This window comes from Chinchilla lanigera, unplaced genomic scaffold (assembly GCF_000276665.1).
Source record: "Chinchilla lanigera isolate Chin_1 unplaced genomic scaffold, ChiLan1.0 scaffold00062, whole genome shotgun sequence".
Classification (NCBI taxonomy): domain Eukaryota; kingdom Metazoa; phylum Chordata; class Mammalia; order Rodentia; family Chinchillidae; genus Chinchilla; species Chinchilla lanigera.
Genome location: NW_004955463.1, coordinates 5,083,654 through 5,101,536, shown reverse-complemented (window position 1 = coordinate 5,101,536; position 17,883 = coordinate 5,083,654). Strand labels below are relative to the sequence as shown.

Genomic DNA, 17,883 nt, shown 5'->3' with positions numbered 1-17,883 from the left:
TATCCATGTTCATCTCCTCTATTCAGCACAATATTGCAAGTTCTACCCAGAGTAAGTAGGCAAGAAAAAAGCACACAAAAAGAGCAAAGTAAAATTACCTCTATTCACAGGTGACATGTTCTCTTACACAAAAAATCCTGAAGATCACACACATACACACATACACACACACACACACACACACACACACACTCTCGTGAGAGCCAGACATGATGGTTCATGCCTATAATGCTAGCAATCTGGGAGATTAAAGCAGAAGCACTGCAAGTTTGAGCCCAACTTGGACAACTTAGCAAGACTCTGTCTCAAAATAAAAAATTCAAGGCTCAAGATGTAGGTCAGTGAAAAGGCCCTGGATTCAATCCCCAGTTTCAAAAAAAAAAAAAAGGTTGAACTAATAAATAAATAAATAAAGCAAAGTTGGAAAATCAACACACAAAAGTCAACTGTATTACTAAACACTAACAGTGAACAATGCAAAGTGCAAATTCTTTTCAAATTCTATTTTAAATAACAAAAAGAAGAAAGTATTTAAGAATAAACTTAACTAACAAGACTAGAGACTTGTATACTGAAAACAAGGAAATGGTGCTGAAAAATTTAAAAAGCCATCAATGAATGGGAAAACACCCAATGCTCATGGATCTCAAGACTTGGATATAAATACTATCCAGTGATTTAGATTTACTGCAGAAATCCCAAACATTTTTTGCAGAAACAGAAAATTCCATTTGAATATTTCATTTGCTTACAAGGGACCCCAAATAGCTAAACCAATTTTGATAGAACAGAAGGTTGGAGGTCTCACACATCCTAAGTTCATAACATTATAGAACTATGGTGATCAAAATGGTATGGTACTGGCATAAAGATAGACATACAGGCTAACAGGACAGAAAAGGATCCAAAATTAAACCCTCATATATATGGTTTTCAGCGAGAGTGCCAAGACCACTCCAGAAAGCAGTCTTGTCAATACACAATGTTGGGAAAAATAGTGATCTGCATGAAAAAGAATGAATTGAACATTACCCTATACCAAACAAAAATTAACTCAAAAGGGATCACAGCTAAATTTAAGGTCTAAAATCTTAGAAAAAAACAAGGAAAACCTTCATGACATTGGATTTGACAATGATTTCTTGGATATAACATAGGAAACGAAAAAGTTAATCAAAGTTCATCAAAAATTTAAAACTTTTATCCATCAAAAGACATTATCAATAGGGTAAAATGGCAACCTATGGAAGAAAATATTTGCAAGTAACAAATCTAATAAGGAAGTAACACCTATATTAAAGAACTCCTACAACTTAGTAACAACAACAAACTAACCTGATTAAAACTGACTAAGCTCCACCCAAAGAAGAGGGGGGATGAATAAGTGAGTCTCTATACCATGGCTTGTATAAAGTGGGCTTCCCACAAACCAACCAGTGACAAAACACCTTGGAAGCAATGGGCTATAAAAACCATTCACAAAAGTATACCCTCTACCAGAGAGGTGAAGAAAGTTCATCATTACAGGCCTGATACTGTGGCATGCTGTGAAAGTAGACATTATCAGAAGCTCACTAAACTTGTGATTTGCACATTCCTTTTCCAGCACGTGTTATGAGAAATTACTCAGATCTTCAAAAGAGATCTGCATATACTTCCAGAGAATAGTGATACTTTACAGGACTGAAGTCTACACTGTCAAGACCACATCCTGTGTACTATCCAGGCCAAATACGCAATACTGATGCCAGAAGATATCTAGCTAGCACACCACATACAGAATGTGTTTACAGATCTACTTGATAAGAAACATTTCATCCTCAAAGAAATAAATGAATGAAAAAGAAAAAAGAACAAAACAGAACACATGCAAACAGAAAACTTCTCTATTGGTAGTCCTAAAATTATTTTTTCCATGGACTCAAAGGCATGTAAGAATATGATTTCAAGTGGAAAAACAGAGGTCAGAAAACAGATATTGACAGTTTTCAATAAGGGGACTGAGATGAAAAGTGAACATCAGGAAAAGAGGAGGCTAGAATTTGCAGAGTGCTATGAGGAAGAGCTTCAAGACCCAGCCTACTCAGCAGACATTTTCATCACAAACCAGATGAACAAGTCCCAAAAAGACCCTGAAGAAAAAGGTCTGACTTCACGTGATAAGATTCTTGAATTTCGGAGGGGAAAAACAAAGGAACTGCAATGTGTTATGCACATGTACCAATCCCCTACAGTGAATGTAATCATTATGTACTGCAAACATTTTTTCAATGTTTAAGCATTTTTTAAACAAAAATTTCTTAAAAATACAATGAAATTCTTGTATTTCAAAGAAAACAAAATCTTTGGAAATAATATATGCAGCAACAGGAAACTTTAAAATGCTCACATTAGGGTTGGAGAATATAGTTCAATGGCACAGTGCCTGCCTGGAAAGCACAAGGTGTGAGTTTGATTCCCAGTACCAAAAAAACCAAAATGCTCACGTTTTTGCTTGGGCTTCATAGGAAAAAGAAGCCTTACTCAAAACAATCTGAAAACACTACAGGAGAAAATTATTTTTCTTCCCTTTCAAAACCAGAGTATGACATGGTGACAGATCTTTTCTCTGAATCTTCTGCTTAGCCTACAAATCTGCCTCTGAGAAAAGAGCTTTGGATATGAAACTTCATGCACTGCCTCCAGAAATCTATAGACTTTTACAAGGGTATCCTGACACTTAAGGAAAGCAGTGAACTTTTCACAGCATTTCGCAACTTTCTGCACATATAAGCAAAGTCTTTTTTTGTTAGCTAACATGCAGAGTAAGGGCAGGAAGTGTTTAATTTCTGTGAAAAATGAAATTCACGTTAGATTACCTTAAATTCAATCTAGAACAGGAAGTTTGTGTTGAAAGAAAAAAAACAAATACAAGCAAATACTTCAGTTAAAGAAATATGTTTGATCATATACTTTTACTTCAAAAGTAGCATTTTAATTATAAGTCTATAAAAGAAATAAATACGTCTATATAATTTTTTAAATGTTACTAATCACATTTGTTTCACATGCTATACAAAAAAGTAGTTGGAGTTTTCTCCAAAATCTTGCGTAAATTATTAGGATGTATTTTTACTCACTTTGCTTTAGCCACTTTCAGAAAAAATGAAATCTCATTTCAAGTGAGTTACTTCCAGAAATGTATTTTGTTTGCCTTATAACTTCCTTTAAATTTATGAAAAGGAAAGAGATCAATCTCAAGTTTAATTACCCATTTCTGTCCTCTATCCCCAGAAAGGCTGAGAGAAAACTAGTTTTTCACTTAAAAAAAAAAAAAACAACAGGGCAAGAACATTTAAAGTCTTATGCAGACTGTATTACTGACCATCTTGTTAGTTAGCATCATATATAGTAGAAATTTGTGACAGAACTTTTAGGTTTTCATGGATAAGGCAAACAAAAGAAGGAAGTTTTTTATAAAGAAAAATGCAAGCTTCTTCTACACAACAGTAACTGACATTATGGTTACCACAGAAAGAGTGGAAAACCGCACACACAAGAGTAGGTTAATACTGACCAAAATTTCCTCTATTAATAGTGTCCTGGGAATTTACTGCATTATATCTATAACTTTATAATTAAATAAATGTACTGTGAGCTATAGTTTTGTTTTTGTTCTTACACTCAAGAACTAAACCCAAGGTCTTTACATTGAGCTACAATCCCCAGCCTTATTTATTTTTTGAGACAGGGTCTCGTGAAGTCACTAACTTGCCCAAATTAGGCTCAAACTGAGATTCTCCCACCTAAACCTCTCAGAGTACTGGGAATAAAGGCATGCACCACCATGTCTGAGGATGCACTGTAGATATTTATATGCAGATCTGAAAATTATTTTAGATATAATTAAGAAGCCTTAAAATACACAAATTATTCTTCTAAATTAAAGGTTTGAGAAAATATGCCCTAATATGAGAATGCACTATCATCTGGAACTTGTAGCACAAAATCTAAAGGTGACTAAGCAAGAAATTTTAGTACAGGTTTAGATAGTTTAAAATGACACTGCAGTGTACAACTAGCAAAACCCACGTAAGTAAAAATACTACAAAACAAGTAACTAAAAAAAAAAAAGAGGAGACTGGGGATTTAGCTCAGCGGCAAAGCGCCTGCCTGGCAAGCGCAAGGTCGTGAGTTCGGTTCCCGGTACCGGAGAAAAACCAAAAAAAAAAGAAAACCAATTGTTACAGGGGAAAAAAAGAGATGAAAATGGAATTTGTAGATTAAAAAAACTAAGGACAAAAGCAAACAGATATATCAACACTACAAATGTGCGACTCTTATAATGACACTAGTTCAACATATAAAAAGGAAAAGAAAATAAAATACATTTATGACAAGCAGGGGAGAATAAGAAATTTTTGTTAATTGTTTAGATGTGATAATGATATGTTTGTTTTCAAAAAAGAGCCCTTATCTTTTGGAGATAATTAAATATTTATAGATCAGATAGACAATGCTTGTTTTCTGATTCAAAATAATAAAAGAGGTAATAGAGGCAAACTAGACTGTCTATGAATTTGTAACTGTTGAAACCAGATTATGAGCATTCATTAGCCTTTCCATTTCTACATATGTCTGGAAGTTTCCATAATGAAAACTTTAAAACAAAATTATAAAATGAGCCAGGCATGGTGGGGCACACGTAGCACCCAAGACCCTGAGGCAAGAAAATGGCACAGCCCAAGCTAAAGAGTGAGTTCAAGGCCAACCTGGACTATATTGGGAGAGCATGTCCAAAAAAAAAAAAACCCTCACAAAATGAGTAAAAAGAGATAGGAAAAAAAAAAAATCAAAGATGATCAGAGAACTAGCATGTAAAATAAAGATCTATAAACCAAAAAGAAAAAGAACAGACTACCAATTTTTTAAAAGTAGGCCTAGACTTAAACAGGAAGAGAAGGAAAGGAAGGGAGGGGAGGAGACAAGTCAGAACGGCAAGTAAGCATGGAAGAAGGGGTTCAACCTCGTGAGTAACAGGCAAATGCAAGTTACAGTCTCAGTGAAACAGCATTCTGTATCCGACAGATTTACATTAAAAATGCCTACCAATGGGCCACACCGTTCAGTAATCTCCTAGAACTCCTGGAGCTAGTCTCCCTCTTCTTCTCCTTCTTCCAATAAAAGTTTCCTAATCGCAAAAGAAAATGTTTACTGATATAATATCAGGTGTTGGCAATGACACAAACTGTGTAAACTTATGCACTGCCAAGTGTGCAAATGGATACAATTCCTTTGAAAAACAATTTTTCCATTATCTAATAATGTGAACGATGCATTTAACCTATGGCCTAGCAGCTGCATTCCTAGGTTTATACCCTAGAGAAAGTGCCCTGGAGTACACAAAGGCAGTAGAAATCACAAGCAAAAACATTTATAGCATCACTGTTCAAAAAAGCCCCAAGCTAAAAATAACCCAAATGGCCAAAGTAGAGCAGATAAACAAATGAGTATATTCACACAATGGAATTCTACAGAGCAATAAAGTGAATGAACTGCAGCTGTATATACAACCTGGATGGTTCTGAAGGAGAATAAGGAAAATAGCAAAATAAATAACACTGCTGGTGTAATGTATTATAATTATAATCGAACTATATGGTATGATATACATATAAATATTAACTGTAAGGGAAAGCAAGAAAATGATTACTATGAAAGTATGAAGCTCCAGAAGAATGAAAAGAGGCTAAGTGATAGAAGTTACAAGGGTGTTATTCACTTTTTAAAACTCTACTCTTCTATATGTTTATTTCTGTTTTGAGAAAATGTTAAAAAACAAAAAAATGTTTTTGAGGAAAAGTACTTTTTCTCATGAAAGTACTTTTTAATGATATGCTTCACCAAAATGAAGCTGTAAAGGGAGAAGGAAGATGACAGAAAATCCAACACATGATAAAAAGGCAAAGGAAATGTCCTAGGATGATATAGAAAAAGGCTGAAGAACAAATGTTGAGAACAGGATTAAAGAAAAAACCCACAGACTGTATTTTGAGTACTGACCAGTGAGTCAGTTTGAGTAATACGGTAAGTAAACAGCTAAAGGAGTTAAGTATTAAATCTAGAGAAAAACTGCAAATACTGTGCTCTCCAAGTCATGGCCATGGAATAATGGAAACATAGAATAATGATTTGACTATAAAGGTAACATGACTACATTTGCAAGGTTCAGGGTGGGGAAGGATATGTAGGAACTGGAAATTAAGAACTAAACCTTGACTTTTCACTCTAAGAATTCAACAGATATTTTAAACTAAACATTCAAGAATAGTATAAATATGCAAATTAGAAATATAAAGGTCAGTATGTAAAGAAAAAGCTTTTGAAAAAGTTGAAAAGTATCTGCCTCAGAAAAGCAGGGACTGGTTCTGGTGAAGGCTGACAAATTTCCCCATTTGTTATAAGCCTTGCAGCATTACTTTTTAAATATACATTACATGAATGTATTGGGCTAGGCATGGTGGCACACTCCTGTAATCCTAGAACTCAGGAGGCTATAACAGGAGGTCACTACAAGTTAAAGGCCAGCCTGGGCTACACAGTGAGTTCAAGCTCAGCCTGAGCGACAGAGTAAAACCTTACCTTAAAAAATAAAACAAAAAAAATATGTATTAACTTTGATGTAAATAAAATTAAATCAGCATTAGGTCCACAAGCAATAGACACATAAAGACATGTACTTCACAATCTAAATTTCTGGCACACATGTTTATCTATATATAAATATGTATATATGTGTATGTATGTATGTATGGGTATATGTGTGTATATATGTATATATTTTTTAATTTATTTAAAAAGTTAATAGGTTAAGGAAAAAAAGGCTTATCCTTTTAATTTGAAAGTAAGACTGAGCCAGGGATATAGCTCAGTGGCATAAGTGCCTGACTCGCAAGTACAAGGTCCTGAGTTCAATTCCCAGTACCAAAGAAAATAAGATTAATAATTATATGGCCTTTTCCTGTGGAAAAAAAATCAGAAAAATCACAATTTAATGTACATGCAAAATACAGCAAACTTATCAAGAGCATAACCATTAAATATAGAAATTTTACCTTGTAGAAGTTTCCGTATGACTTTCGAATATTGATCCACTTTTTAGCAAAAGAAGGATATTTGAGTCTGCTGAGCTGGCACTGAACATTCAAGAACTTACTCATATCCCATGAACTTAGAAATGAAAAAAAGAAAAAAGATGGCCAAAATAAATGCTGTATTATTCTTACAAATAAGTGTTTTAAGTCAGTGGTTTTCCATGTCAACCTTCTCATATACACATAATAAACTTAGAAAATTAACCTTACTTCCTACAAAATGCCACATCAAAAATAAACTCTAAAAAAGAAAAAGAAAGGAAATTGGACATATTAATCCTTTGTGTTTTCACAGTTCTGATATGTGGGCAGACTTCCATCCTGCTGAGTACTTTGTCAAGTAACTGTTAGGTTATTACATAGGCAGTGCTACTGTACCAGCAAGTTTCTTAAGGGTATACTTTCAACTACAAGAAATGCCACAAACAAAATTATCTTTAAAACTTAAGAGAAAAAAGTTAAAAACTTAAAATATGACCTGTTCAGCTACAGCACATATTTCTACAATACAAATCAACTTTGTACAGTCAAAAAGGCCCACACTGTGCAATGTGGAAACTGTGCTGGTTCATGGGTGGTTGTTCCTAGGCAAAAGGAATCAGAACAGCAGCAGAAACTATAATCTTCAGCAAAAAATAAAACCCTCAACTCTGCTGCTTATTTTGACAACAGGAATAATTTCAACTGTGCTTTAAGAAAATTAAACTGGGCACAGTGGTGCACACCTACCATACCAGCATTCTGGTAGGATAAGGTAGGAGGACTGAAAATTCGAGTCCTTACCTGAGCAATTTAGCCCCTTAGCAAGACCCTGTCTCAACAGAAAAAATAAAAGGGCTGGGGATACAGGTCAATAGAACAGCTTTGAGTTCAATCTCCAGTAAAAATAAGTAAACAAACAAACCAATAAATGACATCTGCTCCTAGGAGCCTACTGTTCATGAGCATTTTTAATATCCTGAAACAAACTCCACCTACTATAAGCTGCTTGCCTGAACTGTCCAAATTATATCCAGAAAGATCATTTTTTTTTTAGTGTTCTACTTACAAAGTCACATAGGTTTTGAACCTGTCCTAGAGTATGAGGATTTTTACACCTGCATATATTGTGTTATGACAAAAATATCTGTCAATGTTAGCAGGAACATTGCATACACAGGTTGAAAATCAGCAACAGACTTCTAAAAAGATCCATTTTAGAAGTTTTCCAAATTATGATATGACTGAAGTCAATGTTCCCTCCTCCTCTTGTATGTGGATATAAAATCCACTCTGTTAGCAATATCTCAGCTTTAGAGTACAAACTGTCCACAGTCCAAACCAGAAGCTGTTCAGGTTTTCTTCTTCAACCTTGATGGCATATGATACAGGAGATGTTCTGGTACAATGCCTGTAGTCCCTATTTTAATCTTTCTGATATACTTAAGTTTTTCATTTATGGAAGACTATCAGGTAGTATAAGTCCTCTAGTCTGACAGGATTTTCAATTTCTTTGCAAAAATTAAGCTTACATACATAACGCTATCAGAAAAGTTACAACTGTACCTATCATAAAGGCTATCTATAAGACTTTAAGAAAAAAAAAAATCAATGTAGTTGTAGTATCAGGGTAAAATCCAGGAGGGCTTTGATGATAAGCAGTAAGAAACTAAGTCCCTCAGTGGACTGGAAAGCCTGAAGTACACACAGGAAGCATAAATCATGTCTATTCCTGGGCAGCCTGACTACTATAGTAGAAAGAAATAATGGCAGGTGGATTAGGCTACTATAGTAGAAAGAAATAATGGCAGGTGAGATGACAGAACCTTAAATGCTAAGCTGAAGCCTTTAGTGAGCAAGCAAATTTCATGATTAAAAATAGGAAAGTCATTTTATTTTCAAATGTTAATATTTATCTTTCCAGTCCTTATGTCTTGCACTAGACTGTTACTATTGTTCTCTCTCATCTCTAGGTTTCAAAAGTTAAGTAGAAAAAGGAATATAAAAGGAAAAATACTATCTCTAGTGGGTGACTACAAAATCTTTAATAAATAATACTTCTGTGATTACTCTAAAAGTTAAATGAACTAGGGAATCTTGATAAAGTAGATTTTAAAAAGATAATTTTCCTAAATACTTACCCATCCGTTAATATGCAATATTTATATTTTGTTCCTAACTCCTTCAATTTCATCCAGTCAATTACTTTTTTCAGTACCTGAGGGAAAACATCAGCTCTGTCTACCTGATCCTAAGTGTAAACAAAAACAAAAGATATGAAAATCAGGGTAACTCCTTGTAGTCCTACAAGACACCCAGACATAAACTGGAGGGAAATGGACAACATGAAAACTCTTAATAATCTGCCAGACTTCAATCCATCTACCACCTAAAATTTCATTTAAGACACTTAAAAATTGTTTATTGTTACGTGTGATGGTGCATGCCTGTAATCCTAGGAGGCTGAGGCAGGAGGATCGAAAATTTGAGAACAGCTTCAGCAACTTGACCACTTATTGGGACCCTACTTCAAAATAAAAATTTTAAAATCTTAAGACCATCATCAGTGGCTCTCTTTGTTTTTTGAGACAGGGTATCAATATGTAGTTTAGGCTGGCCTTAAACTTACTATGTAGTCCAGACTGGCCTTGAATTTGCAGCAATCCTCCTGCCCCAACCTTCCAAGTGCTGGGATTACAGGTGTGAACCACCAGGCTTAGCCCTCAGTGTCTCACTTTTTAGAAGGCCTCAACATAGTGGCTAGTGGCTTACTGACTCTTTACAATACTGAAAAAGGAAATCTCTTATCAACTGAAAACCATAGCTGCTCAAGCAAGTAGTCTTCCCACCTCAAGTTTTGTGCCTTTCCACACCATGCTGCCAGAGTAGGTTGCCTAAAAAAGTAAATCTGACCTATCAATCACCCACGTTCTTAATGTCTTCCACTTTCCCAGGCTTTCACAATAAAAGAATACGTAAGACCCTCTGTTCTGGCTTGTCTCTGCCTACCTCAACCATTTTCTCACTAACTCACACACAACTGGGCCATCCTAAGCTACAGTAGTTCTGCCATTCTATACCTGAAACGCCCATCATTTCTTTCTTGCCTATTTACCTATCATAACTCAGGTCAAGTTAACTAATACAATGAAGTCTATCCCACAATAGCTCTGTCACATACTGAAATTGTTCTGGTTTATATTAGATGTCTCAGAAACCTCATGTGCTCATAGGCAGGGTTTTTGGAAAGAAATTGGATTATGGGGAATTATAACTGACTATTAGGCGGTAAGGTCTAGCAAGGAGATGTGGTCACTGAGGATGTGGTGTGGAAGGGTATTTCTTTCTCGACTCCACTCTTTACCCACTCTCTGCTTCCTGGGTGCCATGAGGTAAAGTGATCCTCTGCCCAAACCCACCCACCATGCCCTTCTGTCTTGGAGCCAGAAAGTAGGGACTGAAACTTCTACAAATTATAAATAATTTCTCCTTTTCAGTTTCAGGTGCTAGGAATTTTATCTCAGCAACAAGAGAAGTGACTAAGACAGATTTTGGTGCCACAAGTGGGGTTACTGCTCTGACTCTACCTCACTATATGGCTCAGAAACATCTGGAACTGGTTCATGGGAGAAGTTTGGAAAGGTTTGGAGATGCCAGGTAGAGAAGGAGCCCTAGAATGCTATAAACTGAGCTTGACGTGTGAAACTGGTCACAGCTCAGAAGATCAGAGTACTGAAAAAAATGCAGATAGTAAAGACCAGGCTCAGGAGGACTTCACTGACAATGGGACTCCAGACCATGTATATTACACTCTGGTAGAAAATTTGTCCACATTTTTGCCATGTAGGAAACTAAGATTAAGGACAGCAGACTAGTCTGGATCAGGAAACTCTAAGGCAGCCCAACATTGAGAGGTAAGGTGGATATTTTAGGGGGCTTAGTGAGGTTTACCCTGAAACTCACAGCAAAAAGGCCCATTTTAAAAATTTTCAGTCTTGCCAGAAAGAAAGTGCCTGCAAAAATGGAACAGAGAAGAGCTTGGTTGCTGAAAGGATTAACATTAAAAAGAAGCCAAGTACTGTGGATCAGGATAATAGGAAAAATGCTTTGAAAGTATGTGAGGAACCAACAAAGCCCTACTCTTCAAAGGCTCAAAACGACAAAAGTAAAAAACTTTACTTCAAGAACAAAGCACTACAGCACCATGCCACACTGTGCCACAGCCCAGCGAGTTTGTCCTCCAGATTCATTACACAGTATTCAACCATCCGGGCACTTACAGACCTCTGAAGACATGATACAAAGAAAGCTTGTTACTGCTCAAACTGGCAGGAGAACTTGGCATCATCCACATAGTGCTGATTTTACAGATATGAGTAATGCAACAGTTGTAGTGTTAGGTAGGCCTCTATCAAGATTTTAAAAGAAAGCCTCAAGTTGGGCATGGTGGCACAAATCTGTAATACCAACACTCGTTGAGGCTGTGAGTTCAAGGCCAGCCTAGACTACACAGAGTTCAAGCCAAGTCTGAACTATACAGACAGACAGACCCTGTCTTGAAAAGAAAACTTAAAATAAAAGAAAGCTTAGAAAGCCAGGAAGTGTGTCCCAGAGAAGGCAGTGCATGAAGCTGTTAAGAGTTAAGTCAAAAGGGCAGTGGAGACCCTAGAGAAGTGGAGAAGCCAGAAACAAAGAGCGTCTGAGGGAAGCCTTAAGGAGTGAACGAAGCCAGCCTAAGAGAGTAGCCATGAGGCCTACAACCACTGGCAATGCTGTAGGGGCAGGCCACCCAAGCCCTTTAGAGTTCACATCTTACATCTTGCCCCAGGTGTTGGGACAGGGCTATGGGATTTAATGTTTACCCTGCTGGGCTGCAGTTCTGCTTTGGTTCCATTCCTTTTTACCTCCCTCTTCCTCCTTTTCAGAATGACAATGTTCACCCTGCCATCATATATAGATAGTTTTAACTTTTTTTTTTTTTTTTTTAATACAAAGGCTCAAAGATAAGAGTTTGCCTTAAGTCTCAGAGGAGACTTTGAACTTGGACTTTTCAGCAATGCTGGGATTATTAGGATTTTGGCAACTCTTAGACTTGGACTAAATACATTTTGCATAAGTAGGCACACATCAGTCTTTTGGAGGCTAGGTGCAAAATATTATGGTTTATATCTAGATGTTCCCCAACAGTCACATGCACTCATAGGCAGAGCTTTTGGAAGGTGCCTGGATTATAGGGGCTCATAGCTGACTTGCTAGTAGGAAGTAGGGTCTGGTCAGAAGAGGTGGGTCATTGGGTGTGGCCTGGAAGGGTATATATCTTCCTTTTCAGCTCCAGCCTTCACACTGCTTCCTGGATGCTGTAAGGTAAACAGCTTTCCTCCACTGAGGTCCTTCCAGCACACCATTTTACCTTGGAGCCAGCTCACTAGTGAAACTTCTACAAACTGTAAGTCAGAATAAACCTCTCTTCTTTTTAGTTGGGGGCTTAGAATATTTTGGCCAGCACTGAGAAAAGTGGCTAAGACAACCTTTTTGACAGAACCCCAGAATACCATGAAGAAACAGACTTGTCACTTTTCTGATACTGTGACCACTGGCTTATTTTGTCTGCTCTCCTCACTTACAGACTGTAAGGAAGCTGAGGATAAAGGCTGACTTGACTGCCTCTGAATCCCTAGTTCCTTGGTATATTATAGCAGGCACTTAAATATGTGTGGACTAAATGAGTAAATGAAGGAAATAAATAAACAAAAGACCTACATGTTAGAATACAACGAAAAAACAGAGCCCAAAAATAATGAAGATAAAATTATATATAGTCAGGATGTAGCCAGATATAGCAACACATGCTTGCAATCCTAACATTCAGGAAGCTAAAGCGGGAACAGGATTCTAAGTGTCTGGATAATCTAGACTAAGGAGGAAGGTGGGAAGTGAGGGAGGGAAGAAAAGAGCAAGTGACAGGGAGGGAGAGTAGAAAGGAGGAAGAGAGGGAGGGAGTAAGAAATCTAAAGAGATAAGAAGTACTGCAGATTAATGTTTCATTTAACTAATGAAATCTTTAAATGTACCATTACAACTCCTTACAGGGAAAGGCTGAATAAAATGTTACCAGATGTAAAATGTGCTTTTTGTTTTTCTTTTTGAGAATACTCAAAATCCTAGGCTGTATCAATCCTCTCACCTAAGCCTCCTATATAGCTGGGATTATAGGTACACACCACTGTAACAGGTTTTATTTTTTTTTAATTACTACAATATGAAAGATCTTTACCAAACAACAAAAATGCCACACTAAATTGATCATGGCGATAACGTTTTAAACTATCTATAATATAAATTCTTAATTTAAATTCTATTTTCAAACTCTAGCAAAAAGAAAACAGAGCTATTACCTGAGTAATTCCAGTAAGACTGATGCAGAAATCAGAAAGTTGTGTGTTAATCTCTGGTCTCACGTACTGCTGAAATGTATCTTCCTAAAAGGAGAGAGTAACAGTCTTAAAGTAGTTTATGTGACAGATTTAGTTATGGCGCTGATCTTTCTAGAGTGATAAAGGATAATTCTCCGTATTCAAAACCCTGTCATTTTTTAATTAAAAAAAAAAAATCATTTCTTTTTTAGCGGGTAGGGAGAACTAGGGACCCAGGCCCTTCACACTGAGCTGGATCTCCAACTCTCTTTATTTTTTAGTTTCTAGACAAGGTCTTGCAAGATCACTAAGTTCCCTGGACTGGGCTTGAACATACAATCCTGCTGCCTCAGCCTCCTAGGGCACTGGGATTACAGGAATGCCCAATTACTCAGGCCTGGCTTAAAAAAAAAAAAAAAAAAACTTAAAAAAAAAAAAAAAAAAATCACTTGTTTCATTTGTAAGAATCTCTGGTTATGTCTTATACTGAGTAACTACTTTGAAGAAAACAATACACAAAGTAATACCTATTGTTATTCTCATTCTTTGGTTATGAAAATCTATTTTTTCATACAATAAAAATTATAAATTTAAGATACAGCAATTATTTGAAACCAATCCTCCAAACCAGTATTTAAACATTTTGCTAGAAGCAAAACATTGATAATTTTGCTTCTACTGTTTTAATATAAAACCTACTGCATGCAAGCTGTACTTCAAGATATAAGAGTTTTTGAAGTATTTCTTATGAAGAAATGTCAGTACTCAGTTATAATAATAGCTCTACATTACTGCTTTCATTTACTCCTGAATAATCGTTTTCATAAAGATTCAATTAAACTAAATTCTAAATAGCCAAAATTTAGTTATATGGTATACAGCAATTTAAGGATAATACTATATCGTTAGTATATAGTAAGTGGGTGGAGGTGAGGGTGGGTGGGTATTAGGGGTAAAACTCTGGGCCTTTGCACTGAGCTATACCCCCAGTCCTTTTTAATATTTTGTATTTAGAGACAAGTTCTTTCTGAGTTGCTAAACTGCCCAGGCTGGGCTCTCTTCTGCCTCAGGCCTCTCAGAGTACTGGGATCAGGGGCATGCATACCACATCCAGCTATGTACAGCATTTTTAAAGCTTTTCCAGAAGCTGCCATGCTAGCTTTTCTGTTTTATGCACAAAACTCTGTGAACTAAGTAATACCAGTACTGTCATTAGGCTCTGATTTCTAAATACTTCTCCTTCTAGCCCAGTGTTACTCCCCCAAACCAAAACACACTGAGTCACTTTTTTAAAATTAAGGACTGTTTTTTGTCTGAGACAAGCCTCACTATGTAGTTCAGACTGTCCTTGAATTCATGTAGCCCAGGCCAGCCTCAAACTCATGGCAATCCTCCTGCCTCAGCCTCCCAAATGCTGGGTAGACACCAGCATGTCAGGCAAAATTAAGGACAATTTCAAAGCATAAAGATTTTAAAACAGCAACTATTATTCCTAGTTAGATATGAAGAAAAAAATATATTTTGGGGTAGATTTAAACACTGAGAAAAATGTTCATGCTTCCTACAAATTAATTCTTGCTACACACCAATATACTAAGGAGGTGAACTATAAATGATTAAGAATTATAAAAGAGGTGGGGTGTGGCATATTTGTGATTCCAGCACCGTGGGAGGCTGAGACAAGAACATCACAAGCTCAATGTGGACAACTAAGCCATTTAGTGAGACCTTATCTTAAACTAAAAATTTTTTAGAGTAGGGATATAATTCAGTGCAAAGGTCCTGGGTTCAGGCCCTAGTGATGGAGGAGGAAAACTGTGAAAGAATAAAAGTAAAAAACAGGAAAGAACATTATTCTCAAAAGTTAGATGCTTTTTACTTACCACACATATAACACAGAAAGAATTCCACTTAGTTGAATATCATAAACCAATGAATTCTACAGTCTTTTTAAATATAAATATTGTGTTCTATAATTTTAAATAAAAAATTTTCAAAATTGTTACAACTCTTACCATTATAATCAGGTAGTATTAAATACAGTATAACAAGTATTAATCAATTTTTTTTAGCTCTTAAGGACTGAACCCAGGTTTTCTTGCATATGCTAGGCAAGTGCTCTACCACTGAGTTATACCCCAGACCCATTAATTTCATTTACTTTTTAATACTTTTAATAAATCGTTAGAGAATTTGCCTTTATTAACCAAATATTTAATTACTTAAAGAAAAGTAAAGCATGTAAGAAGGAAACATAGGCTACATGAGTGTTTATAAGCTTCCCTTTAAGTAGGAGAAGCAGACAGGCTTTATTTAGAAGAGAGATTTTAGGAAAGACTGGGTATGAGGGAATCACCCAGCAGTACTCTGGGTTAAAAGAACAAGAGCTAAAGCATTGAGAAATAAGAGGTAGGAGCAAGTGTGGCATTTTGAAGAAAGAAGAACAAAACTATCTCACTTTTTTTTTAAAACCCAGGAGCTCTGCTTTGTGCTACTTCCTCAGCTCTTTTTATTTTTTGTTTTGTGACACAGGGTCTTGCTAAATTGTGCAGGCTGAGCTTGAACTTGCAATCCTGCTTTGGTCTTCCAGAGTGCTGGGATTACAGGTATGTACCATCACACTGGGCTTCACATGTTTTGTTGCCATTTGCTTTGAGACAGAGTCTTGTTATATAGTCTAGGCTGGCCTTGAACTCACTATGGAGCCCAGGCTGGTCTTAAACTTAGGATGATCCTCCTGCCTCAGCCTTCCAATTGCTGGGATTACAGGTGTTTGCCAACATGTTGGCATCACTCGTATTTTTAAATGATTACTTAGAACACTATGTCAAAAGTGGGTAAGGTTTCCAGGACAGAAACATACAGACCTATTAGATGGCAAATGTAGTAAATCAGACAAGAAATGATTGGGGCTTGGAGTGGAGTCACAGCAGAGAAGTGACTGGACTCTGCATTTATCTGGATGCAGATGCAAACTACAACCATTAATGGGCTGGAAGTGCAATGTGAAAGAGACAGGAATCAAGGGTGACTACAAAGTCTGAACTGAGCAGTTATAGAGATTAGAATTATACACATAATCCCAGCTACTCAGGAGGATCACAAACTCAAGGGTAGCCTGGACAACTTAGTGACGCCTTGTCCCAAAATTTAAAACATTTAAAAAGGGCTGAGGATATAGCTCAGTGCCCCCTGGGCTTAATCCCACACAAAAAATAAAAAGGGTAGGAGGAAAAAAAATAGTATGTTTGCATGTTATGAGAATAACATAGTGGAAAGAAGTAAATCATAGTCTAAATGAGGGGAGAACTGCTAAGGCAATGTCCTTGAATAAGTGAAAATTGAAGAGTTATACATTATATGTCTTCATAGTGCCACTTTCCTCTTAATTTAATGATCTTTAATCTGCTCTGGATAAGAAAACTACAGAAATAGGCTGATCAAGAATATAACTAAGAGAGACTTTGGAGAAACTGTGGGAAGCAGAGAGGACCAAACGTATCTCTACACAGGGACATCTCCTGACTCTCCTGATTCTCCTAGGTACAGATCCTGTGGCTTTAGTGAAGACTCCCAGGAGGAAATTCAGGAATAAAAATGGAGAAAGTATCAGAAACTTCGAACGAAATTCCCCAAAACACCCAAGAACCAAAGAAGAAAAAAGAAAACCAAGAACCAGGAAAGTTTTCAAGCCAGTTCATTCAACCATGGAATGACCAGGAAATCCAAAACTTCCTTGAAGAATGGGAAATTCTTGAACATAAAATGTACTTACCAGTGAAGAAAAATTACTTATTGTCAAAAGCAATTGCCCAGCGTCTCGGTCACAGAGGCATAAGGAAGAATTGGAAAAAGTGTTTACACTTGCTGGTAAGTCTCCAGGATTTATACTGGACTATTTGTGAGGCCAATAAGAAACCAAGGAGTGAGCCCTTGCCATGTCCTTATGGAGAGGCCTTGCACAGGATCTTGGGATATAGACAGGATGACAATGCTGTCTCAAATCCTTCCTGGGAAAATGCTGTTGTTCTACCTCCGGAGCACCAGTCCCAGTATGGTGGCATGCCCACTCCCTTTGAGGAGCCACTGCAGACTGCTCCTCCCGTGATCTTCATGGAGGATCCTCGGGTACCCGGATGGGAACCCTGGAATACGAACACTCCAATGGCAATTCCAAATCCACCTCCTGCCTTTGAGGAGCCACTGTGGACTGCTCCCCCCATAACCTTCATGGAGGATCCTAGGGTACCAGGATGGGAACCCTGGAATATGAACACTCCAATGGCAATTCCACACCCACTTCCTGCCTTTCAGGAGCCACTATGGACTGCTCCCCCCGTGACCTTCATGGAGGATCC

General features: G+C 36.9%; 1 protein-coding gene across 1 annotated transcript in view; it reads right to left on the bottom strand.

Annotated features, from left to right (window-relative positions):
* The window catches only part of Eri1 (exoribonuclease 1), a gene marked incomplete in the record, with an annotated part of 29,421 nt that overhangs the window by 2,805 nt on the left and 8,733 nt on the right, over nt 1-17,883 (bottom strand). Inside the window, 3 exon segments of the mRNA XM_013521560.1 lie at nt 7,095-7,209; nt 9,254-9,363; nt 13,508-13,591. Coding sequence (XP_013377014.1) covers nt 7,095-7,209; nt 9,254-9,363; nt 13,508-13,591 — 309 coding nt within the window.